The sequence below is a fragment of the Corythoichthys intestinalis genome, chromosome 17 (assembly GCF_030265065.1).
Source record: "Corythoichthys intestinalis isolate RoL2023-P3 chromosome 17, ASM3026506v1, whole genome shotgun sequence".
Classification (NCBI taxonomy): domain Eukaryota; kingdom Metazoa; phylum Chordata; class Actinopteri; order Syngnathiformes; family Syngnathidae; genus Corythoichthys; species Corythoichthys intestinalis.
Window position 1 is genome coordinate 3,499,583 of NC_080411.1, and position 25,514 is coordinate 3,525,096.

The 25,514-nt window shown below is 40.9% G+C and overlaps 2 protein-coding genes across 3 annotated transcripts; both read left to right on the forward strand.

The window, feature by feature from the left end:
- The first annotated feature begins 1,934 nt into the window (after positions 1 to 1,934).
- On the forward strand, positions 1,935 to 9,680 carry LOC130905390 (gastrula zinc finger protein XlCGF8.2DB-like). Its single transcript, XM_057818740.1, has 2 exons — positions 1,935 to 2,373; positions 8,692 to 9,680. The coding sequence occupies exons 1-2, from the start codon at positions 2,241 to 2,243 to the stop codon at positions 9,615 to 9,617; spliced, it is 1,059 nt and encodes a 352-aa protein (XP_057674723.1). The 5' UTR covers positions 1,935 to 2,240; the 3' UTR covers positions 9,618 to 9,680.
- A 5,292-nt stretch (positions 9,681 to 14,972) lies between these two features.
- On the forward strand, positions 14,973 to 25,514 carry acads (acyl-CoA dehydrogenase short chain). 2 transcript variants are annotated; one of them, XM_057818729.1, is made up of 10 exons: positions 14,978 to 15,086; positions 17,769 to 17,923; positions 17,981 to 18,130; positions 21,955 to 22,066; positions 22,134 to 22,285; positions 22,357 to 22,527; positions 22,590 to 22,727; positions 22,806 to 22,901; positions 24,814 to 24,870; positions 24,964 to 25,512. In XM_057818729.1, exons 1-10 carry the CDS (start codon positions 15,056 to 15,058, stop codon positions 25,114 to 25,116), a joined length of 1,215 nt encoding a protein of 404 aa, XP_057674712.1. In that variant the 5' UTR covers positions 14,978 to 15,055; the 3' UTR covers positions 25,117 to 25,512. The 2 variants fall into 2 exon arrangements, with proteins under 2 accessions (XP_057674713.1, XP_057674712.1); XM_057818730.1 differs by lacking the exon at positions 17,769 to 17,923 and having other exon boundaries at positions 14,973 to 15,086; positions 24,964 to 25,514.

The window sequence follows — 25,514 nt, forward strand, 5'->3', positions numbered from 1 at the left end:
CGACCCCTGCACAGTACATAATAATTTAACATATACAAGTCTAAATCTCTCATCCTGAAATCAGAACATATAAAACGCAGTAAGTAGCAAATTATACAAAATCTACAGGGTGACCCAAAAAAAAGTTTACACTCAGTTGACTGCTTGTTTAAAAGCCATTGAAACATATCTAAATAGGTTGTCATGCTTAAGTGATTCATTAAGGTCACTCAATGAAGCTGGTAATCTCTCGTCTCTACAATTCCTGTGCTTCTGCTGAAAATGAAGAAAACTTTAGCTGTACCTGAATTGCTGCGTGCCGGTCTGACACCTACTGAGATTGCAGCAAATCTGAGAATATCCAGATGTGCAGTCTACAAAGTTAAAAAGAAGCTGAAAGATACTGGAACAGCCTCACGAAAACCTGGGTCTGGATCTGTGCGGACCAAAAAGTTGATTGACAAGGTGATATGTGGCCACCCCAGAGTCCAGATCTCAATCCCCTGGATTATACCATATGGGCAACTGTGGAAGACAGTGCCTGTAAGAAGCCACAAACCTCTGTGGCAGCCTTGGAGAGGTCCATTGTTAGATCTTGGGAAAAGATGACAGCATCCTACATAAAGAAGACCTGTCAAGCGTTCCGCAGGCGCCTGGAGGCTGTTGTGACACTTAAGGGAGGACACATTGAAAAATAGAGTGTACTGTACATGTTCTTTACAATAATGTATAATTTGTGATTAAATTCTAATTCTAAGATGAATAAACATGGCATTTAAATTGTATTATGGCAGTGTAAACTTTTTTTTGGGTCACCCTGTAAATTATAAAATATACAGTATGTTAGGGTGACCAAACGTCCTCTTTTGCCCGGACATGTCCACCTTTCACGTCGTGTCCTCGTCATCCGGCCGGGTTTTATAAATTCATGAAAATGTCCGGTTTTTATGATTTTTCACGGGACCAATTTGAAGAGAATCCCTCCGGCCGCTGGGGGGCAGCGCTTGCCTGCGTCATCGTGGCTCCTACTAGTAGGGGCGGGAGAAGGAGTACAGTTTACACTTTACACACGGGACACTTTTGAAAAAAAATAATAATTGTCTGCCGCAAGACTGTGCAGCGCATCATGAGAGCAGCTGAGAAGGTCATCGGTGCCCCACTCACGCCCCTCCTGGATATCTACAACTCCCGCCTCATCCACAAAGCCACCAGGATTGACCCCACCCACCCATCCCACAGCCTCTTCAGCTTGCTGCTGCCAGGGAGAAGACTGTGGAGTCTCCGGGCCAGAACCAGCAGGCTCAAGGACAGCTTCTTCCACCAGGCTGTCAGGGCTCTGAACTTTCTCCCGTCACTACCCCTTCGTACCACTCTACCTTCTGCCAAATAAGGTAACCCCCCTTCCATCAACCCCTGCCGTCCAATGCACTAGCATACTTTAATATTCACTCAGGACTGTTATATTCAGCTGCTATTTCTTTCTCTCTTGAAAATGCACTACCTAACTTCAAGTCACTTTTGTACACATCTTTTGCACCATATTACATTTTTTAATTATTTTCATTTTGTTGTACATAGTCCAGTTGCTATCTTATTCATAATTATTTTTATCTGTTATTATTATTTCTTTATTTTTGTTATGCTCTGTTTTTATACGCATGTTTGCACGTGGGGAGAGAGGAAAGCAATTTCATCTGTGCTGTATGTTCTACGTGTATGCATATTTGACAATAAAGCTGAACTTGAACTTGTTCAGGGGGCCGGAAAAAATGTGGAGAAGAGCCGTATCCGGCCCGGGGGCCGTAGTTTGGGGACCACTGCAATAAAGACTTTCACACAGTTACAATATTACGATTTTAATGTCGTAAAATTACGACGTCAATCTCATAAATTTACGGCTTCGTTCTCCTAGTCCCCTTTTTTTGTGTATGTACAAATTTTGCTATATTTAGGCTTGAGGCAAGCATATTTGTGACAGGAACTTTGTACATTTGGACTTGCCGTACATCATCCGCCGCAGAAAGTGGCAAAACTGCTAGACAGTGGGCTTCACTGACTTTTTTTTTTTTTTTTTTTTTTAAATGCTCAGTTACCACCGAACAGGACGCATGACGACAGCGTCACCAAAACGCCTTTTTTCCCTCAACTTTACTGCCTGCTTCAAGTCCTTTCGGTGCACGTTGAAGCCTCGCGGCCTATCTTAGCTTAGCTAGCTAACAAAGACAAGCGTTGGGAATAATCGTCTCCATTTTGTGTGCAAAATGTGCGAAAGTGGGACAGCGGCGGCGGCAGTCAAACTGGACGAAGAACTTTGTGGATCAAAAGAGGAGCTGGCACGTCATCAACATACCACTTTTGACGAGAAGCGGCCTACAGTTGCAGTCTTCACAGCAGGTTTTGCTTACTTTTCCCACAATGTTTGAACTGAGTTTAATTGCTATTGTTTTTAAACAGTTGTCCAGTCAGTCAAGATAACTCGTTGGTTGGCGTTAAAGGTGATAGACGTCCAAATTAGTGCTGCAACGATTAATCGATTTATTCGAGTATTCGATTAGGGAAAAAATATTAAAATTAAATGTTGCTGCTTCGAGTATTTATAATATAATATTTATAATAGTTTGATTAAAGTGGCGTTGTAATCGTTTGTTTTTGAAAGTGTTTGCTTTTAGTTTCATTGATTTGGGTGGATACACTGCTCTCTAGTCTGCCTCATTTTACATGAAAGACCAACATAAACTGGGCTTTTGTTTAAGCTAATGTTTTTTAATGCAGTCGTAATTTAGTTTAAAGGTACATTTAGCCAATTTTTGTGGGAATATATGTCTGAACCATTTGTTAAGAACATTGTAAAAAAAAAAAACTAAAAAAACTGAGTATTTTATAGCATTTAAGCTAGTAGACTTTTGCTATGTAAGTTAGCCAATTGTTCTTTTGTTGTACATATGTAGATCCATATATATATTAGGGCTGTCAAAATTAACGCGTGAACGCGCGGTAATTAATTTTTTAAATTAATCACGTTAAAATATTTGACACAATTAACGCAGATGTCCCGCTCAGACATTATTCTGCCTTTTGGTAAGTTTCACAGCAAGGCTTTTTGTGCTGTCTAACAGCGAACTCTTGTGGTCGCTTTGCAACATGGTTTATTCTTTTCTTGCCAGTTCAATATGGCTGCACAACGTCTCTGTTGTGCTTATATGATCCTTGGACAAGATTTGTCCGTAAGTATGGTTGTTGTAAAGAATGTACATATTATGTTAATAAGCGAAATGTTATATTTTTTGTATGAGACACTTTTTGTTTATGTTTAGTGAACCTGTATAGCGTGCTAAGCTAACGTTGCTAATGCAATGCTTGTGTACTTTTTTTTGTTGTAGTTTTAGGACGGTCTAAAGAGGACAATGGTTTGAGGCCATTTTATTAATAAATCAGATGAAAAAGGAAGAAGTCTGATTATTAAGGCGTCGTTCACTAGCTGTCTAGCTTTGGAAAAAGTAGACGCGTCGGAGTGAGGACAGCATAGACAGATTTAAATGACAGTAGAGTGAAATGCCCACTACAGTCCTTATGTACCGTATGGTGAATGTATATATCCATCTTGTGTCTTATCTTTCCATTCCAACAATTTATTTTACAGAATATATATATATAATTCACAGAAAAATATGGCATATTTTATAGATGGTTTGAATTGCGATTAATTGCAATTAATTACGATTAATTACTTTTTAAGCTGTAATTAACTCGATTAAAAATTTTAATCGTTTGACAGCCCTAATATATATATATATATTTTTTTTTTTAAATACCGTTTGAGGCCCATCTCGGGTATTTTAATTTTTTCATGTTTATCTGATTACTCGATTATTCGAACTAGTTCATCGAATAACTATGTTAGTTAAGAATAAATTATTCTAGTTATTCGAATACTAGTTATTCGAACTAGTTCATCGAATAATCGACTACTAAAATAATCGATAGCTGCAGCCCTAGTATGTTATCAAGCGTATTGAAATTTTTAGGTAAGAATTTTTTTTTTTTTTTTTAAAGATCTAGAAGTTTTTGAGTGAAAGCAGTAAATTAGTTTTTTTTTCTAGTCACTTCTGAGATGCAATTGTTGGCTGTTTTCAGCAATGTACATTGAAAATAAAGACATTGATTGACTGAAAATGGTTCAATATTAGATGAAATGTCTTGTTTTCTCGTGTACATTTATAATTGCTCCTTACCCAAAAAAATGTTTTATCCGATTACTCGAGCAATCGATAGAATTTTAAGTCGAATACTCGATTGCTAAAATATTCGATAGCTGCAGCGCGAGTCCAAATACCTGTCAACCTGAGGCCGTTGGCAATCTTACAAATAGTGACGTATGCCCTTACAAATTGGTGACTAATCTTACAACGTCGTGTTTAGCGTGCAATATGAAACAAAAATAAAACTCAATTTTTTAAATAATATGAATATACTGGTAATATTTTAACATATAACATAGTGCAATCAAAGAACAATCAATATCTTCAGCTACACTATGATTACTAAAATTTAACTGACTTTTGTTATAATTGTATGGAGCACTTTTGGCAATTTCTAACATGTCATTTGATGGCTGCACTTCAGCTAGCAGTTCAGTTGACTTGAAGGTAGTTTGTTAGTGTGTCCAATTAAAAGGGTCAATTGATAAAATGAACTTACCGATGCAATCTCTGAGTCAGGGAACATTTCTTTGCTAATTCTGAGAAGTGATCAGCAATAGTTGCGGGCAAATTGTGTTCAGCAACAAATTGGCAGAATAAATTATCCGCTTTCGTCACTTTTCATTCCGCAGACTTCATCTTAATGACCAGTGTGGTTAATCTTACTTTTAAAAAGTAATTCATTACAGTTACAAATTACTTCTCCCAAAAAGTTATTGAGTTAGTAACTCAGTTACCTGAATGTAAGAGTAATTCGTTACTTGGCAAAATAACTGGTGTTAGCTTTCATGTTGTTTTTTTTTTTCTTCATTTAAAAAAGAAAACAAAAAACATAGTAACCTTTGCTACGTTTGGAAATCGTTTAATGTTGTGAATCAACTGTTAAATTTGTTAAAATTGCTACCGTTTTTGCATTAGTTCCCTTCTGTCTACTTTCGACATGTGAAAGTTTTAAAACTGTTTCATCATTTAAAGATGGATTCAAGTCAAGATTTTGCCGATTTAGGAGTATTTTAGATAAAAAGTTACTTAGGTTAGCTAGGAAGGTTCACGACAACAGAGCCTTTCTGAGAAGTCTACTGCTTTAACATGGCGGCTGTTTACTAACGCCGCTGATTCTGTCATTTCGCATGTAGTTCTATAGACCCTACTCACATGACGTCACAACCACGCCCCCGCGCCATATTGTCCGTCAACTCGTCACTGTTGATGCATTACCGCTACGTAAATTCCTCCTAATATGGCGTGTTTTTCTGCTCGTTAACATTAATAATCAAAATGGTGAAGGCGTGTGTGGCGGTCGGTTGCAATAACAGAGAAGATAGACGGAGAGACTTGAAGTTCTACCGGATTCCGAGAGACCCGGAGAGGAGAGAGCGAGATGGGCTGCTGCAATTCGACGAGAAAACTGGGCTCCAAACGATTACCACAGATTATGTAGTAGTCATTTTATATCTGGTAAGATGCATTTAATATATATTTAGATGGTTTTGGGCTGACAACCACAATTAAGATCATTGCTAGGCTAATCGCCGACAACATACACTCAGACGTTGTGAATGAAGTACCTGAAAATATATAATTATAAGGGGATAATAAGTCATACAATTAATTTACAATTTCAGTATTGAAGTCAAAAGCCAAAAAATAAATTCAACTAGGGACAATCTGGAGTAGTGCTATGCTATCGCACTTCATATTTATTACATATTATATATGTATATAGTGAGAGTGCTATCGCTAAACCATATAAACATTAAAAGCCCTAACTCCATTGACAAATGACATGAAATACATTAGACTTGACAGTGGATGTTAGCAAGAACAAAAGATTTTGAATTGAAAATTTCGTAACTCACCTTGCCGAGCACAAGATAGATTCCTGCCGAATTTTCGTGGACGAGGACCTGTTTCCCCCAACCAGCAACGAAGTATTTATAAGCCTCCAAGCTCTTAGTTTTTCAAACTTTCATGAGAATAGGCTGATTTTGTGTGGACAAGATAGTTGTAAATATCAGGGTAGCAGATGTCAGGCAAAGACGGCGAAGACAGCGGGTCGAAAAACATCGATTTAGGCATCAAATATGGATCTGGCGAATGGATAAACTGAAGCTTTTCCACATAACGCCTTTTATGCAACGCATCCAATGAGTTTACAGCGTCAGATAACACCGGGGCTTCCATGAATTGCTCTATAAATTGCATGACAAATTGAAACCATTGAGAATAGGGCTAAAAAATGATGGACAATATGGCGGCCCGATGCAGTGACACGTCATTTTGTGACGTAGGTGAGTAGGGTCTATATGCATGCGATATCTAGGAGTAGATTGTAGGCTGTCGGCTACAGTCAGGAAATATTGGAGCCACCTAGCCTAGCATCGGGTTTGCTACAGCGTCACAACAAACACTGTTCTCTCTCCGTGTCTCTGACTTTTCTTGCGTCATTCAACCAACGTAGTAAGGCATAGTAACGCACATTGTCTCGTTGCCAAAACGGTGACAAAATCCGAACGTAGTAAGGCATAGTAACGCACATTGTCTCGTTGCCAAAACGGTGACAAAATCCGAACGGAGAAAAAAAACCGCAATGCACGAAAAACATACAGATTTTGAATGTACGGCGTACACATTTATAAATCACTGCTCACTTGTACAAACCGTACAACTTGACAGGTATGTGATTGTAAACTTTTATAGCAAAGTTTGATTTTGCCTCAGCTCCCGGTACTCGCTAATATGGTTGCGAATAGCTATCAGTGAGCCAAGCCGCGCTAGGCATTATGGGAAATGTAGTTTTTAACTGCTGCGTTTGGAAACATGCTAGTTGAATAGTTTGTCCGTTTATTTCAGTTATTGTTTGCATGCAGTCTAGAATATTGAATGACAATAAAAATTGAGTGGGAATAACAATTTGTCAACGACAATTGTCATTAGAGTAATTTATAAAAATGTTTAGCTGGCACATAGCCCATTGTGCGTGTGTATTGACTGGACTACATTTCCATGGGTCTGCATTATATTAATTTTTTTTTTTTCAGAAGTTTACCTCCTCCAGCCATTGTGTACCACTGACTCAATGATACTGAGCAACAACCGGTGGGGGAGGGTTGAGCCTTGCAGCTGCGAGCGAGGGATTTCTCCCTGCATTTTTGGGACATAAAAACTAGCTACTGCCATACAGACAGTATGACGGAAAACTTGAGCGGTTTTGAAACCGTGACGTTTTCATACCACGGTATACCTTGAAACCGGTAATCGGCACATATGTAATTAAGACCTGCGGTCTGAACTAGGGGTGTGCCATCTTAGGCACCCCACGATTCGATTCGATTTAGATTCAGGGTGCTACGATCCGATTATTAAACGATGATTGCGGTATTGATGATGATCGCGGTTATCGCGATTAACGATGCATCCTACATTACTACTTAATACAGTAGCCAAACAAATTTATGTCCATTATTTATTTAAAATATCCTAATGATTCAACAAGAACGATGGAAAAATGCCCATACAACAAAAGCTGCCCTTACGCTGCTTTTTTATTTATTTATTTTTTACAAGAAAGTGCAAGTGTAGTCCATTTTAAAGGGAGTACTTATTTCTCTCGACAATACAATAAAATTTAAACAGGTGGAATGAATTCCACATTTTCTGGAAACAAAGTGTCTTTAAAAATAAGACTTCTTTTAACCAATATACTTTGTTTTCACAGAATTCTGAACTATTTCGCATGTTTGTAGTGTTACCGCTGTACTTAATCGTGGTTTTACACGTTCTGCATATGAAATACACGTTACCGAATTAGCTAATTAGCTTAGCCCTCGGCGCTAACTATTAACATCTCAAAAACGACAACAATAAAGGATAAACGGTACAAGAGGGTTCGTGTACTCACATCTTTTAGATGCAAACGGGTCTTAGCAACACACTCAGGACATGCATCAATTGAAATGCCTTAAAAGTACTGCTGGACATCTAAATGACAAGGAGCAACAAACTCTCTCTCTTCCCCTCTTGCTCTAAAAAAATAACTTGCGCACAAAAGCGCGACCACCAGGTTGCACGTCTGTACCTGCCTCACTCATACACACATTTATTTTCCAGTCTTTTAAAAAGGAGTAAATCTCTCTCTCGGTAACCAGCAGCATCCATCATAACGTGCGCGTGCCTGTTTATCGGTGCCCGGCGGCAGACGTGTCTTGAATTTTGTTCTGCTACGAGCGGCTGCCATAAAGTTATGAGGGAAAAACATCGTTTTTGAACCTTTATGAATCGTAATCGAATCGTCAGGTGTCGAATCGCGATGCATGTGATAATCGATTTTTTGGAATTATGCCAGTCTGAACCTAGCCTAATTGCCATGAATGTGGCCCGTGAAACAAAATGTTTGACACCCCTGAGATAAGGTATTTAAGGGCCCGCCCAAAATAGAGCCCATCGAATGCGCCTTACAAGTCATGAAAGGAATAGACTTCATGAAAACACGTGTTTTTCTTGTGTCTTGAAGGCATCGGTGAAGAAGAGGAGGAAGGGGCCTCACCAGACATCAAAGAGGAAGAAGAGCCGCAGCATGTCAAAGAGGAAGAGGAGGAGGAACAGATCACCAACACGCCTTCAATTGAAGTCTTTTTGAAGAGTGAAGATGAAGGTGAAGGTCCCAGCGGAGGGACGGCGCCCCCGAGCGGCAGCTCAAGAGAAGGTGATGGAGTATCGCAAGAGGAAGAGTCGTCGTCGAAAGACCCTAAAACACGTCCGGCTAGTAAACGGGCCAAATGTTCCGAGTGTGGGAAATCGTTTGCCGATAAGTGGGCTTTGAGGGTGCACATGAGAATTCACACCGGGGAGCAACCGTTTGCTTGCTCCCTTTGCGATCAGAAATTCTCGTACAAAAAACACTTGACGGCGCACACGAGGACGCACACCGGCGAGAAACCTTTCGCTTGCTCCGCCTGTAGTCAAACCTTTTCGGACAAAGGGCAGCTACGAGCGCACAAAAAGACGCACGAAGCGGAGAAACCTTTCGCCTGCTCGTTTTGCGGCCAAAGCTTCGCGCTGAAGGTCAATTTCATCACGCACACGAGAGTACACACGGGAGAGAAACCCTTCGCCTGCTCGGATTGCGGTCACCGGTTCTCTCATCGCAGCAAGTTGACGGTGCACATCCGGACGCACACTGGTGAGAAACCTTTCGCCTGCAAAGTTTGCGGCGAGAATTTCACCGACAGCAACGTGTTGAGAGAACACCTGAAGACGCACGTCGGGGAAAAACCTTACGTGTGCGCCATTTGCGGGAACAGTTTCTGCAATAAGGGAAATTTGACAACACACATGAGAATACACACCGGGGAGAAACCTTTTGCCTGCTCAATCTGCGGGCAAAACTTCACCAGAAGGGACGATTTGACAGCACATACCAAATTACACACTTGGTAGAGGTAGGCTAGGTGGTATGGCCTAAAAATAAAATTTTAAATAAAAATGTATGATGTTTTTTCCTTCTCGTTTTTCTTAAAAGCATTCGAAATACAATGCAAACAAGTTAAACCCTTTTTAGGGCACTCAATAACTTCATTGCATGCCATTGAGTCATTGACGGCGTTAGATGTCCAATCCATTTTGACCGGCAAGTGCAAATAAGTGTTCATTCATTTGGCACACCCAGTGAAGATGGATTGGACGTTTACGACGTCAATGGCATTGAAGCATGGGCCTGTCCTCCCAAACCGAATTGGACATCTAGCCTTGTCATAGGCGTAAATTGAGTTAGATATAATGAAAAATGAATTACGAGTGTTATTGGGGGCAAAATTATTTTTTTTTAATTAATTGTAATTAATTAATTAATTATTTTAATTATACTCGTGAAAATATTTAACGCATGCGCGGAACGACCCAAGTGAAACAACACTCAGCGACAAGCGAGTGTGGTGGACGTAGGCATACATTGGGGCCGAGCTACTTATTGTCATAAGCATTGGCATCTTTTCCACAACAATAACTATTGTGGCGAGCGACGTGGGGAAGACTGACAGGAGATGATCTTTTTCTTAACACCCTGTATTGAACGCAACGCAGAGAAGATATACCATTTGCAGCCACCACTAACAGTCATGGTTGCCCAACTTCCCATCATGCATTTGGGCGGAACAGTTAAAGTGCCCTCCATAATTATTGGATTTATAACAATTATATGATTTTTAGCTTCTAATATATTTTTTTTCTAAATAATATGGGACCTTAATGGAAAAAAAGACAAATCCAACCTTCAATACAAGTGCATTTATTCAGTGGGGGAAAAATCCCACTTAAATAATTATTTGACATCAAATAATGTGTGTCACAATTATTAGCACCCCTGGTGTTAATACTTTGTACAACCCCATTTTGCCAACAAAACAGCACCTAATCTTCTCCTATAATGTTTCACAAGATGGGAAAAGACAGAAAGAGGGATCTTCAGCCATTCCTCTTTGCAGAATCTCTTTAAATCATCCAGAGACCTGGGTCCTCTCCTCTGTACTCTCCTCTTCAGCTCACCCCACAGGTTTTCAATGGGGTTGAGGTATGGGGACTGAGATGGCCATGGGAGGAGCTTGATTTTGTGTCTGGTGAACCATTTCTGTGTAGATTTGGCCATATGTTCAATGTCATTGTCTTGCTGAAAGACCCAGTGACGACCCATCATCAGCTTTCGGGCAGAGGGCAACAGATTTTGATTTAAAATGTCCTGGTAATTCAAAGCATTCATGATGCCATGCACCCTAACAAGGTTCCCAGGGCCTTTGGAAGCAAAACAGCCCCACAGCATCACTGACCCACCCCCATACTTCACAGTGCGTATGAGATGCTTTTCAGCATGCGCATCTTTCGTGGCATGCCAGACCCACTTAGAGAGTGTTTGTTGCCAAAAAGCTCAATCTTGGTCTCATCTGACCAAAGCACACGGTCCCAGTTGAAGCCCCAATACCGCTTGGCGAACTCCAGACGTTTGTGTTTATGATTGTGAGTGAGGAAAGGTTTTCTCCGTGCATGCCTCCCAAACAGCTTGTTGGCGTGTAGACAGCACCTCATACCCACTGTGAAGTGTGGGGGTGGGTCAGTGATGCTGTGGGGCTGTTTCGCTTAGGCTATAGGCCCTACCCACTGACGTCACAAAACCACATGCTCGCTGTATGGTTCCGCCCACTTGTCCGTCATTTTGTCTCTGTATTAGCATTGTTTTCAATTGATCGAGGAATTTAAAATGCATTTCATGGAAGACCCGGTGCTTTCTGATGCCGTAAACTCACTGGATGTGTTGCATAAAAGGCGTTATGTGGAAAAGCTTCGTTCTATACAGTCGCCAGATCCATATTTGATGCCCAAATCGATGTTTTTCGACCCACTGTCTTCGCCCTGTCTGCCTGACATCTGCTACGCTGATATTTACAATTATCTTGTCCACACAAAATCAGCCTATTCTCACGAAAATTTGAAAAACTTCAAGAGCTTGGAGGCTTATAAATACTTCGTTGCTGGTTGGGTGAAACAGGTCCTCGTTCGGCAGGAATCTATCTTGTGCTTGGAAAGGTGAGTTACGAAATTTTCAATTCAAAATCTTTTGTTATTGCTAACATCCACTGTCAAGTCTAATGTATTTCATGTCGTTTGTCAATGGAGTTAAGGCTTTTAATGTTTATATGGTTTAGCGATAGCACTCTCACTACATACATACGTGTATGTTGTCGGTGATTAGCCTAGCAATGATCTTAATTGTGGTTATTTGTCAGCCCAAAACCCTCTAAGTATATCTTAAATGCATCTTACCGGATATAAAATGACTACTACATAGTCTGTGGTGATTTTTTTGGTGCCCAGTTTTCACGTCGAATTGCAGCCGTCCATTTCGCTCTCCTCTTTGGATCCCTCGGAATACGGTAAAACTTCAAGTCTCTCCTTCCATCTTCTCTGTTAGTGCAACCAACAGCCACACACGCCTTCACCATTTTGATTATTAATGTTAAGGAGCAGAAAAACACGCCGTAAATAGGAGGAATGTACGTAGCCGTAACAGGTTAACACTATGTTTTGACGGACAATTGGGCGGTACCATTCAGGAGAGCGGAGTTGTGACGTCACTTGGGTAGGGTCTATATACATATGGCGGAAAACACAGACAAGACTGAAAAAGCAGTTTCTGCTCTTGCACTCATCTTTAAAAGAAACTGCTGTATTTTAAACCAAAAGAACTGTTGTGTTTGACAGAACAATATCTCTATATGCTGACATAGCAGATTCATGGCACATTAACCCCCCGAACTATTTTTAATTTGTCCGTTTTACCCTGAAAACACCCGTTTACAGACATCGCGTAACCGATTTTGTTTCAACCCAGCTATAAAACGAAGGTAATTATTATTCAAAATGTCTGTCGTTTTTAGCTTAGAATCATTAATTGGTGTCTCATTTCATTAAAAAGAAAAAAAAACGACTTAAAAAAAAAATTCACATTTTTTAAACTTTTAAACAAATTATGAAACAATGAAAAAAATGGTGTCTGTAAAAAAGTCACGGATATCTACCTCATAACTATCGCTTAATTGTATTTTTTTGTTACTGTCGCATTTTCTCCGATATGTTAGATGACAAATAATCGATCCAAACAAAGAAAAATTGAGAGAAAAAAACGTTTAAAAGGGAATATATATTAAAAAGAAAATCGCGACCACTCCTTAATGTCTGCGATTTCTGCATCGTGACTTTGCATTGTTATATTACCATGTTTCACCCATAAAATCCCCAAAAACTCCGGCTGTGGTCATTCACATCTGTGTCTTGACACTCCATGATACATGGAGTTTTTGGATCGAAACAAGGTAAGTACGCGATAATAAGTCGTTAAAGCCACGGCGTCTGTATTTTGCTCTCGCGTGATCTCTCACCTCCAGATAGTTTTTTAAACAGCAAACCCCCTTTTTTTTTTTAAATGCCCTCCTGTTCAAATTTTTTCCTCCCCCAGAAAATTGAGATTTTAAGCTTTCCAATGATGTATCAAACATGCATATCGGACAATTTTGAAAGTTGGCTAAATTGGGGGTCTCAGAGCAGAACTTCAAGTCACCTGAGTGTTTTCCGCCATATATATATATGTGTGTGTGTATGTATGTACAGTGCTGGCCAAAAGTATTGGCACCCCTGCAGTTCTGTGAGACAATGCTCAATTTCTCCCAGAAAATGATTGCAATTACAAATGCTTTGGTAGTAATATCTTCATTTATTGTACTTGCAATGAACAAAAGACAATGAGTTTTTTAAAAAAAATCATTATAATTTCACACAAAACTCCAAAAATGGGCCCGACAAAAGTATTGGCACCCTCAGCCTAATACTTGGTAGCACAACCTTTAGACACTGCGCACGGTAGACAGAGGAACATTCAGGTCTTTGGAGATGGACTTGGAGCCTTGAGATTGCCCATGCTTCCTCACAATTTTGCTTCTCAAGTTCTCAGAAAGTTCATCTTTCTTTTCTCCATGCTCAATGTGGTACACACAAGGACACAGGACAGAGGTTGAGTCAACTTGAATCCATTTTAACTGGCTGCAAAGGTGATGTAATTTTTCCACCACCTGTTATCATAGGCGGAGTTTGGCTTGTGGGGCAGGGGGGCACAACATGTTGATGACCCTGAAACGCAGTGTCAGCAATAAAATTGACTTACAAGAATATTTACAATAATAAATTGACAATAAGCGTTTTTTGTTTCCCATCATTCTTGAGGGGAATTCTAAATCAGGCTGCTTAGGCATTACTTTTCGCCAAGATCGTCATCCATTGAATATGGTACGCCCGCAGGTGTCGTGCCAATGGAGTTACCCCAGTTAAAAATTGTATCCCCTGGGCGGAGCCATATGGAGGTAGATTTGTGTCTTTATTATTCAATCAAAAAAAGTTGCTTTAATTAAAAAAAAAAGTTGCTTCAATCAAAATATTTATTTTCGATCCAAAAAAAGTCGCTTCAATTAAAAAAAATATGTTGGAATGAAAAAAATAAATTTGAAACTCAAAAAATGCATGTGAAAGCTATTTTTCTGTGGGTTGTCTTTGATTTTTTTTTTTTTTTTTTGATTGAAGCAACTTTTTTGATTGAAGTAATGTTGATATGTGTGTGGGCCACATTTTGGCAAGGACGTTTTTTTCTTTATTTTTCAATCAAAAAAATTTAAAAAGTTGCTGCAAAAAATATATTTTCAAAAAGAAAAATCCCTTCAATCAAAAATGGAAAAAATTCAATCATAGAAAATGTTTTCGAATGCGAAAAAATATTTGAGATTGAAAAATTTGCACTTGAACACTTTGAAGCAATCCTTTTTGTGTTTGGGCCATAATATGGGTAGGAAATTTGTTTTTAAATCATTCAATCCCAAAAGATTTGCTTCGATCAAAAAAATATTTTCAATCAAAAAAAAAAAACTTTGAAAAATAAAATTTCCCTCCCCTTTTTTTTTTAATTTTATTATATGCAAAGCAAATGGCCATCTAAGGTGCTAGTCACATGATCTGTTCGAAAAAAATAATTTTGACCCATTATAAAACTATTATGTTTTTGTTCATTTCATTCATTTTTGCTGCTGCACGGGTACCAATACTATTGGCCTGCACTGAATAATTTATTTTAAAAAATTAAAAAAAAAAAACACACACACACACACACACACCTGACGATCTCTTACGGCACATTAGTGTACCGCAAAACTCCGGTTGAAAAATACTAGGCAACATGATTTATTTAGTACCACTGCAGCTGCCGTTGTTTTGACTTTTAGTTAAAGAGATGCGCATGCGCAGGATAGTTAGTGCGAGCGAGACATATAACTGACTTCCACTCCAACATGGCAGCCCTGCTCTGCAAAGTGGCCAAAGGTGAGCCTTTTACCGTGAAAATATTCTCGCCGTGAGCCACCAGGGTCCGTTGGGCTGCTTTTACCTCCGTCAGCCGAAATGCTACCTGCGCAGAGTGTTTTTGCTAATTACGCATCCTAGTTTGTTTGTCATGATGCATAGTAGTGCCATGATTTCGGCCATCAAAAAGTTTTCGAGTGAGATTTGCACGTCCCGGTAACGTCATCTACATAAAATATGACAAAACCAAATATCGGTGAGCCAGCGTCATCTTCAGGTGACCACGAATGGCCTTTCACCTAGTTAGCATCGTGCTGCTAGCTGGCTAGTTGGGGGAAATTTGCTGTAGCAGACTGCACATGCGATGGCTCAAGTCACCGTTTCAACTCTACTGGACAATCTATTGGAAGTTATTTTTAATTATATACTTACATATACAACATGGCATTGTACGTTGTTTTACAGAAAATATAACAGAAAAGCCTCAACAACAGGTGCATTCCTCATACCTGTCAAACCGAGGCCGTTGGCATTCTTACTAGGGCTGCAGCTATCGAATATTTTAGTAGTCGATTAATCGATGGACTAGTTAGTTCGAATAATCGAGTAATCGGATAAGGAACATGAAAAATTAAAATACCTGAGCTGAGCCTCAAACGGTATAATTATTTTTTTTTTTATGAGGGTCTATGTACAACAAAAGAACAATTGGCTAACTTACATAGAAAAAGTCTGCTAGCTTAAATGCTATAAAATGCTAAAGTTTTTTCACAATGCTCTTAACAAATGTTTCAGACACATATTCCTACAAAAAACGGCTAAATATACCAATAAACTGAATTATGAATGCATTAAAAAACATTAGCTCAAACAAAAACTTAGCTTACGTTGGTCTTAACAGGGAGCAGTTGGATTCAGCCATGTGAAAAGAGGCAGACCAGAGGGCAGTGTATCCACCCTAATCAATTAATCTAAATGCAAACACTTTCAAAATAAACCATTACAACGCCCCTTTAATTAAACGAATACTCGAAGCAACAAAATTTAATTCGAATATTTTTTTCTAATCGAATACTCGAGTTAATCGATTAATCGTTGCAGCACTAATTCTTACAAATAGGGACGTATGCCCTCTCAAATTGGTGAGTGATCTTACAACGTTGTATATAGCGTGCAATATGAAACAAAAATAAAACTCCGTTTTTAAAATAATAATGAATTTATTGGTAATATTCTAACATATAACCTGGCGCAATCAAAAAGCAATATCTACAGCTACATCATGATTACTAAAATTAAAAGCGACTTTTGTTATAATTGTATGTAGCACTTTTGGCAGTTTCTATCATGTCTTGCTGGCTGCACTTCAGATAGCAATTCAGTTCGACTTGAAGGTAGTTCGTTAGTGTGTCCAATTATAAATTAAAAAGGTCAATTGATCAAATTAACTGACAGATGCAATCTCTGAGTCAGGGAACATTTCTTTTGCTAATTCTGAGAAGTGATCAGCAATAGTTGTGGGCAAATTGTGTTCGGCAACAAATTGGCAGAATGAAATCTCCGCTTTCGTCACTTTTCATTCTGCAGACTTCATCTTAATGACCAGTGTTGTTAATCTTACTTTTAAAAAGTAATTAATTAAGGTTTAAAATTAGTTCTCCCAAAAGTAATTGAGTGAGTAACTCGGTTACCTGAATGTAAGAGTAATTAGTTACTTGGCAAAGTAACCGGTGTTACCTTTCATGTTTTTTTTGGTTTGTTTTTCGTAGGAACCTTTGCTATGTTTGGATGTCATTTAATAATGTGAATCAACCGTTGTTGAAATTGCTCCCGTTTTGCATTAGTTCCCTTCTGTCTACTTTCGACATGTGAACGTTTTAAAACAGTTTCATCATTTAAAGATAGATTCAAGTTAAGATTTTGCCGATTTTAGGAGTATTTTAGATATAAAGTAAATTGGGTTTGCTCGGAAGGTTCGTTACAACAACGTAGCATTCATTATGTGGGCGTAGTTTGTAGGGGCTGTCGGCCGCAGTCAGGTATTTTTTTTTTTTTATCTAGTGGCATGAGTTGAGCATGATGTTTACTCCCGATCCATCCTCATTGCGTTCCGAACACCGACTGTTTTCAGTTCCGCTTTACTTGGCATATTTCAATAATCGGAATTTGGATGTTTGTGAATTGTTCTGGAATTTTTCACGGCCGAATCCCTAATAATCTAAGAATCAGAAATTTCGCACACCCACTTACCTACAAAAAAAACTGCTAAATATACGTCTAAACTAAGTAACATATTAGCTCAAACAAAAACATACCTTATGTTGGTCTTAACAGGGAGCAGTTGGATTCGACCATGTTAGCCAAATTATGGCATATTCACTGTTGCCGCTAGAGGACGGTGTATCCACCCAAATTACAATGTCACTCTCAATAAATGCTCGAAACAGCACCATTTGAATCAAAGCTTTTTTCCTAATCGAATTACTTGAGTTATAATCGTTGCAGCACTAATATTTTCGTTATCGTCATTGTTGATGCTTACATCAACTGTGCTGTTTCGTATTGTTGTTTTCAACAATATTGTCGATTAGTCGCGGCAGCCTGCGTTTCGACGTCCAATCTGTTGACTGCTGCCAAAACGCCACCGCCTTAGTCCAAATGGTTTGGACCTCTAGCGTTCGATTTATATGGAGTTTCCTGCAGCCGTCGGCGTGCGGGGCTGTCGGCGCTTGTCCCAGTTGGCCGAGCTTCCGGAAACTCACCACATGCTGCGGCAGACGTGTCGGGACTTTGCCGAGCGCGAACTGATGCCCTTGGCTGCCCGGCTGGACAAAGAGCATACATACCCGGCGCAGCAGGTATGAGATGAAGCGGGCGCTAACGCCAGCCAGCTGATGCGTTCTTGTGCTCTTTAGATTTCGGAGCTGGGCGCACTGGGCGTGATGGCCATGGAGATTCCTGAAGAGCTGGGCGGCGCCGGCATGGACTACTTGGCGTACAGCGTGGCCGTGGAGGAAATCAGTCGCGGCTGCGCCAGCACCGGCGTGGTGGTATCCGTCAACAACGTGAGGGCGATTCATGACCTAAACACTTTGTCAAATTGCTACTTATACAGTGGGGCAAATAAGTATTTAGTCAACCACCAATTGTGCAAGTTGTCCTACTTGAAAAGGCCTGTAATGGTCAACATGGGTAAACCTCAACCATGAGAGACAGAATGTGGGGGGGAAAAAAATCACATTGTTTGATTTTTAAAGAATTTATTTCCAAATTAGAGTGGAAAATAAGTATTTGTTCACCTACAAACAGGCAAGATTTCTGGCTGCCAAAGGTCTAACTTCTTCTAACGAGGCTCCACTCGTTACCTTTATTAATGGCACCTGTTTGAACTCATTATCGGTATAAAAGACACCTGTCCACAATCTCAGTCAGTCACACTCCAAACTCCACTATGGCCAAGACCAAAGAGCTATCGAAGGACACCAGAGACAAAATTGTAGACCTGCACCAGGCTGGGAAGACTGAATCTTTCATTCATTCATTCATTTTCCATGCCGCTTATTCCTGCAATAGGTAAAACACTTGGTTGAAAGAAATCCACTGTGGGAGCAATTATTAGAAAATGGAAGACATACAAGACCACAGATAATTTCCCTCGATCTGGGGCTCCATGCAAGATCTCACCCCGTGGTATCAAAATGATAACAAGAACGGTGAGCAAAAATCCCAGAACCACACAGGGGGACCTAGTGAATGACCTACAGAGAGTTGGGACCACAGTAACAAAGGCTACAATCAGTAACACAATGCGTCGCCAGGGACTCAAATCCTGCACTGCCAGACGTGTCCCCCTGCTGAAGAAAGTACAAGTCCAGGCCCGTCTGCGGTTGGCTAGAGAGCATTTGGATGATCCAGAAGAGGACTGGGAGAATGTGTTATGGTCGGATGAAACCAAAATAGAACTTTTTGGTAGAAATGCAGGTTCTCATGTCTGTAGGAGAAAGAATACTGAATTGCACCATACCCACTGTGAAGCACGGGGGTGGAAACATCATGCTTTGGGGCTGTTTTTCTGCTAAGGGACCAGGATGACTGATCTGTGTAAAGGAAAGGATGAATGGGGCCATGTATCGAGAGATTTTGAGTGAAAATCTCCTTCCATCAACGAGGGCATTGAAGATGAGACGTGGCTGGGTCTTTCAGCATGAGAATGATCCCAAACACACAGCCAAGGCAACAATGGAGTGGCTTCATGAGAAGCATTTCAAGGTCCTGGAGTGGCCTAGCCAGTCTCCAGATCTCAACCCCATAGAAAATCTGTGGAGGGAGTTGAAAGTCTGTGTTGCTTCACGACAGCCCCAAAACATCACTGCTCTAGAGAAGATCTGCATGGAGGAATGGGCCAAAATATCAGCAACAGTGTGTGAAAAGCTTGTGAAGAGTTACAGAAAACGTTCGACCTCCGTTATTGCCAACAAAGGGTACATAACAAGATATTGAGCTGAACTTTTGGTATTGACCAAATACTTATTTTCCACCATGATTTGCAAATCTTTAAAAATCAAACAATGTGATTTTCTGTTGTTTTTTCTTTCTTTCCCACATTCTGTCTCTCATGGTTGAGGTTTACCCATGTTGACAATTACAAGCCTCTCTAATATTTTTAAGTGGGAGAACTTGCACAATTAGTGGTTGACTAAATACTTATTTGCTCCACTGTAACTAGGGATCACATGATCAGAAATCTGGCCTGGTCACATCATTTTTAGAAGGTTAGACTCCATTACTCTCAGTGTCACTAAATGAGTTACAGTGGCATGAAAAAGTATCTGAACCTTTTGGAATTTCTCACATTTCTGCATAAAACCCCCATCAAATGTGATGTCATTTTTGTCAAAATCACACAGATGAAAAAACAGTGCTTTAACTAAAACCACTCAAGCATTTATAGGTTTTCATATTTTAATAATTAGGATAGTATGCAAACAATGACAGAAGGGACAAAAATGAGTCATTTCATTTTATTTTAGTTTCATTCTGCAAGTGTTAATGACATGCGCAGCTGAATAAAGTCAGCAAACCACACGGCTGTCTGATATTGTCATTTCGGAGCTTAGCTCGCTGTCCAAGCTAGGATTTAGCTCTAACGTCTTAGCAAGGACAGTACAATGATGTATAATAATTTTTTTTTGATTTTTTTTTTTTTTTTTTTTTTTTTTAATTTAGAGAGTGTTTAGAGGTGTTCAAAGGGTTAATTCCAACTCCCGCGGAAATCTGGGTTACATCGCCAGCGCTTAAACGGAACTCGTTCGTAAACCAGAGACTACCAGTATCTTCAAAATCCCTCACCTTAGTTTTTACTAGGGCGGTCAAACGATTAAAGTTTTTAATCGAGTTAATAACAGCTTAAAAATTAATCGTAATTAATCGCAATTCGAACCGTCTATGAAATATACCATATTTTTTTGTAAATTATTGTTGGAATGGAAAGATAAGACTCAAGACGGATATATACATTCAACATACGGTACATAAGTACTGTATTTGTTTCTTATAACAATAAATCAACAAGATGGCATTAACATTATTAACATTCTTAAAGCGATCCATGGATAGAAAGACTTGAAGTTCTTAAAAGAGAAATGTTAGTACAAGTTATAGAAATTTTATATTAACACCCCTCGTAATGTTTTCGTTTCATTAAAATTTGTAACATTTTCAATCAAAAAATAAACTAGTAGCTCGCCATTGTTGATGTCAATAATTACACCATGCTCACTCATGGTACTAACCCATAAAATCAGCTGGACCTAAGCGCCAGCAGAGGGAGCCAAACACCAAAAAACAAGTAACAAGCAGACATTGCACTGTACTGTCATTTTAGTCTGTGTGAGCGGGGCATGTGCGTTAATTGCGTCAAATATTTTAACGTGATTAATTTTAAAAAATTAATCATCGCCTGTTAACGCGATAATTTTGACAGCCCTAGTTTTTACTACTGCTTTAAGAATGCCGTCACTTAGGCTACGTTCATACTACAGGTCTTAATGCACGAATCGATTTTTTGTCATATCTGTTTTTTTGGCGTGCCCGTTCAGACTGCCTTTGTCCATTGAGACCATTCAAGTATTACGCATGCGCACTAATTCGCAGTCCGACAAGCGCTGAGCAAGACGACCCGCATGTGCAGAAGCATCAAAATAAATGACCACACATGCTATCTCTCATCCGTCATTCCAGGGATATCATATTTTGCTTTTTAAAAAGAGGACACAAATAACAGACATAAATAATTCCAGTTTAGGCTTATATTCAAAGTATATGGATCAATAGCATGCACGCTCTGTCCGTGCATGTCACGCACACATACGCGCAGTTTGTTCTCACTCTCGGCCGTGAAAGCAATGTTGAAATGTTGCTTATATGGAGCAGACAGAAAACCGATCATTCTCAGGCTTATCCTCAACCCATTTTTAATTTTTTTCATGACTGTTGTCAAGTCCGACCCTTCCTAAAAATCCGTGTTCAAGGCAAGCTAGGTGCTAATAACGCACAGCTGCACTGCTAACGTAGCGTGTCTCTCGCTTTTTGATGACAGTCTGGAAAAATTTGGCCCAGATCGGATTTGAACCACATACGAAAGTGACCCTGATCGGATTTGAAATGGTCCAGTTCTATGCGACTTGTCACGTTCAGACCGTCAAGTTAATGCCTCACTCGAGTCGGAAAAACACGAAAAAATCGGATTCGTGCATTAAGATCTGTTGTATGAACGTAGCCTTAGTAACGCTGCCAACTATGGCTTTTGACACCTACCTCTCTTCATACGTGTGATCTCTGTTGGCTCATTAGCCGCTTGTCGCCTGACTCTTTACCACCTGTGTGTCAGTCTCTGTACTTGGGTCCGATCCTGAAGTTTGGTTCCGAGGATCAGAAGCAGAAGTGGATCCCGCCTTTCACCGACGGCCAACGTGTGGGCTGCTTCGCCCTCAGCGAACCAGGTAAGGCCGAATGCCGTCCCGTCGCTCGAGGCGGCTCCTGACATTTTGCCATTCCTGCGCCGGCCAGGCAACGGGAGCGATGCCGGCGCCGCGTCCACGACGGCGCATCAAGACGGCGACGACTGGGTCCTGAACGGCACCAAAGCCTGGATCACCAACAGTTGGGACGCCTCCGCCGTCGTGGTTTTCGCTACTACCGACAAAAAGCTCAAGCACAAGGCACGGCGCCGACGGCCCTCTGATTGTCGTCGGCCGCGGCGCTGACGCCCTCCCGTTTTCTCTCCCCACAGGGAATCAGCGCCTTCCTGGTGCCCATGCCCCACCCAGGGCTGTCGCTTGGCAAGAAGGAGGACAAGCTGGGCATCCGGGCGTCGTCCACCGCCAACATCATCCTGGAGGACTGCAGGATCCCGTCGGACAACATGCTGGGCCCCCGCGGGGCCGGATTCAAGATCGCCATGGTAAGCTGCGGCGAACGACCTAGCCGCCCCGCCGCGGCTCAGACGGCGTTTTGTGCCCTCAGCAAACTCTCGACAGCGGGCGCATCGGCATCGCGGCGCAGGCGCTAGGTATCGCCCAGGCGTCGCTGGACTGCGCCGCCGATTACGCTCATAAACGCTGCGCCTTCGGATCGCCCATCGGGAAACTCCAAGCCATCCAGGTTCGAGCCCTCCTCACCGCTTCCGATTAGCCAAAAAGCGCCGTCGCCTCCTTTCATCTCCGTTTGTTTGCGGCGCAGTTCAAGCTGGCCGACATGGCGCTGGCCATCGAGAGCGCTCGCCTGCTGACGTGGAAGGCGGCCATCCTGCGTGACGCTGCCAAACCTTTCACTAAGGTAAAAAGCCTGTCCTAGCCATGCCTGTCATTGATGCCGCATTTATACCGCTACATTGTTGTGAAAAAGTATCTGAATCTTTGGGAATTTCTCACATTTCTGCATAAAATCACCATCAAATGTGATCTGATCCTTGTCAAAATCACACAAATGAAAGAACAGTGTCCTGTTTTAAAGTGCCTGTGAAACGAAAAAACATGTTTATTTCATAATACACGTGGTATTTTAAGCTCCTGAATGATATGGACCACTTGGATGTGTGTGTAGGCGATCGCTATATTTATTTAGTTTTTTGAATCCCGCGCCAGGAAAATGAGTGACTTCCGGCTTCGGTCTTGCATTGAGGAGGAGGGCGCTGTGACGTGTACGGTAGAAGACGTCCTCTTCACTATACAGCGTACTGTTGTGTATGAGGACGAAGGATTCAGCTGATTTTGCGGATTAATACGTTTATTTTTCGCATCACGACAGCCAAACGGCTGCAGAAAAATCATTTTGTATGAGGGAGAGGCGTATGCGCCTTTTTGGAGTTTCAAAAGGTTCCCATTCACCGTGGATATTTACTGTGGGACCATTGGACCTAAGAGGAAGTGAGTAAACATCTTATTTTGTATTATGTCAAATACGAATACAGCGACTACAAAGTAAACACTACAAACTTTCTTTAAATAAAGGACTACTTACGTTTGATCATTGATAGGCATGTAAAAAGCTCTACTCACGCACATTAGCAGCACGTTAGCTGCACAACAACTGCAGCCACCCTCCTCCGGGGAACGAACTGTAAATTGCTCTCCGCCGGGCAGTTTGCCGATCCGCGAAGACAATCGACAACCCAGTCGTCATGTCAATAAATCCAGGCTCGTTATGTGTGGTTTTCCGCTTCGAAGACTTTGAAACATCACTCTGTTAGGGTTAGCATGTCTGCTAGCTGTCACGCCTTTTGGTTTGTTTACATTCTCCCAAGCCGGGGAAGGGAAATGACATATGTCTGATTTAAGTGTCATAAAATATCGCTCGGGAGGTGCGACAGTAAAGGTGAAGTCGACAGTTTTGACCATTATGGAGTAATTTTGCCATGTCGTCCTGAATAAATGCATTTTTATTAGTTCATATTCCATTTAGCACAAGACTGTTATTTGTCATGACCATGCCATTTATTTAGCAATTGGGGAAAATACTTGGATAAAAAGAATATCCTGTAAAAATATTGAAGTAAAGAGACGGAAACAATGACATTTTGCCGCTTTCTTCGTCGCCTTTTCCTCGTTGTGAATAGTTCCCCCTCGACGGGCTGACTGGTCCTTCTCAAGCCATTTATTTAGCTATTGGGGAAAAATACTTGGATAAAAAGAATATCCTGTAAAAATATTGGAGTAGAGAGACTGAAACAATGACATTTTGCGGCTCTCTTCGTCGCGTTTTCCTCGTTCTGAATAATTCCCCCTCAATGGGCTGAATAGTAAAACCGATGAGCACAGTCTACCGCTGACGTCATCCACCTGCTGGGTATAATGGTAGGCGTGGCTACCCGGCAGATTAAAAGACTAATTTCTCGTCATCTGCGCTTTGCTAAATTGTTGTATATAGTCGAATCGTCTCAAAATATGATTCTAATTCACATAATAATGCCATTTAAGACTTTTTTTTCTCCTGTCGTATGCTCTTTAACTAAAACCACCCAAACATTCATAGGTTTTCATATTTTAATGTAAGTTAGCCAATTGTTCTTTTGTTGTACATATATCCTCATTTATTTATTTTTATACCGATTGAGGGTCGGGTATATCAATTTTATATGTTCCTTATCCGATTACTCGATGATTCGAACTAGCGAGATCAACTTCTAAAATAATCGATAGCTGCAGCCCTAGTATCTACTAAAGTATATTAAAAAGTGTCCCCCCGCCAGGAAGCAGCCATGGCCAAACTCTCTGCCTCAGAGGCTGCCACCTTCTGCGCACACCAGGTGAGGGCGCTCAAACATGTCATTTGATATTTGGAGTGGCGAGGCATCCCCAGAAATGCTTTGATTTTGGTGTGCCCCGTCCCATCCCGTCAGGCCATCCAGGTGCTGGGAGGGATGGGCTACGTGAGCGACATGCCCGCCGAGCGCCACTACCGCGACGCTCGTATCACCGAGATCTACGAGGGCACCAGCGAGATTCAGAGACTGGTCATCGCCGGGCAGCTGCTCAAGGACTATGGAGCCTAGCCGTACGAGCTCACACGAAAACCGCCAAAACACCACCACGAGGTGGTAGCGCTGCTCTGTACAGTGAATTAACTTCAAATGGATTTGACGTCTAGCACCGTCAATGGCACCCAAATGAGTTAACTTGGGGTGGTGCCTGAAGAGGACTTTTTTTTTTGATTAATAAAGTTGAAAAACATTTGGTAACCCAGAATGTCAAAGTGCACAGATGTGGGATGTCATCCGCAGGGTGGAGTTCATAATAAGAATGAATGAACCCCCAGAGCTTAACAAAAAAATCCATCAGGATCCCTCAGCTAATCACTAAAAACGAGGGATCACTGTATTAGGTGTTGGGGCAAATGTTACATACAGTAGAGCAAATAGTATTTAGTCAACCACCAATTGTGCAAGTTCTC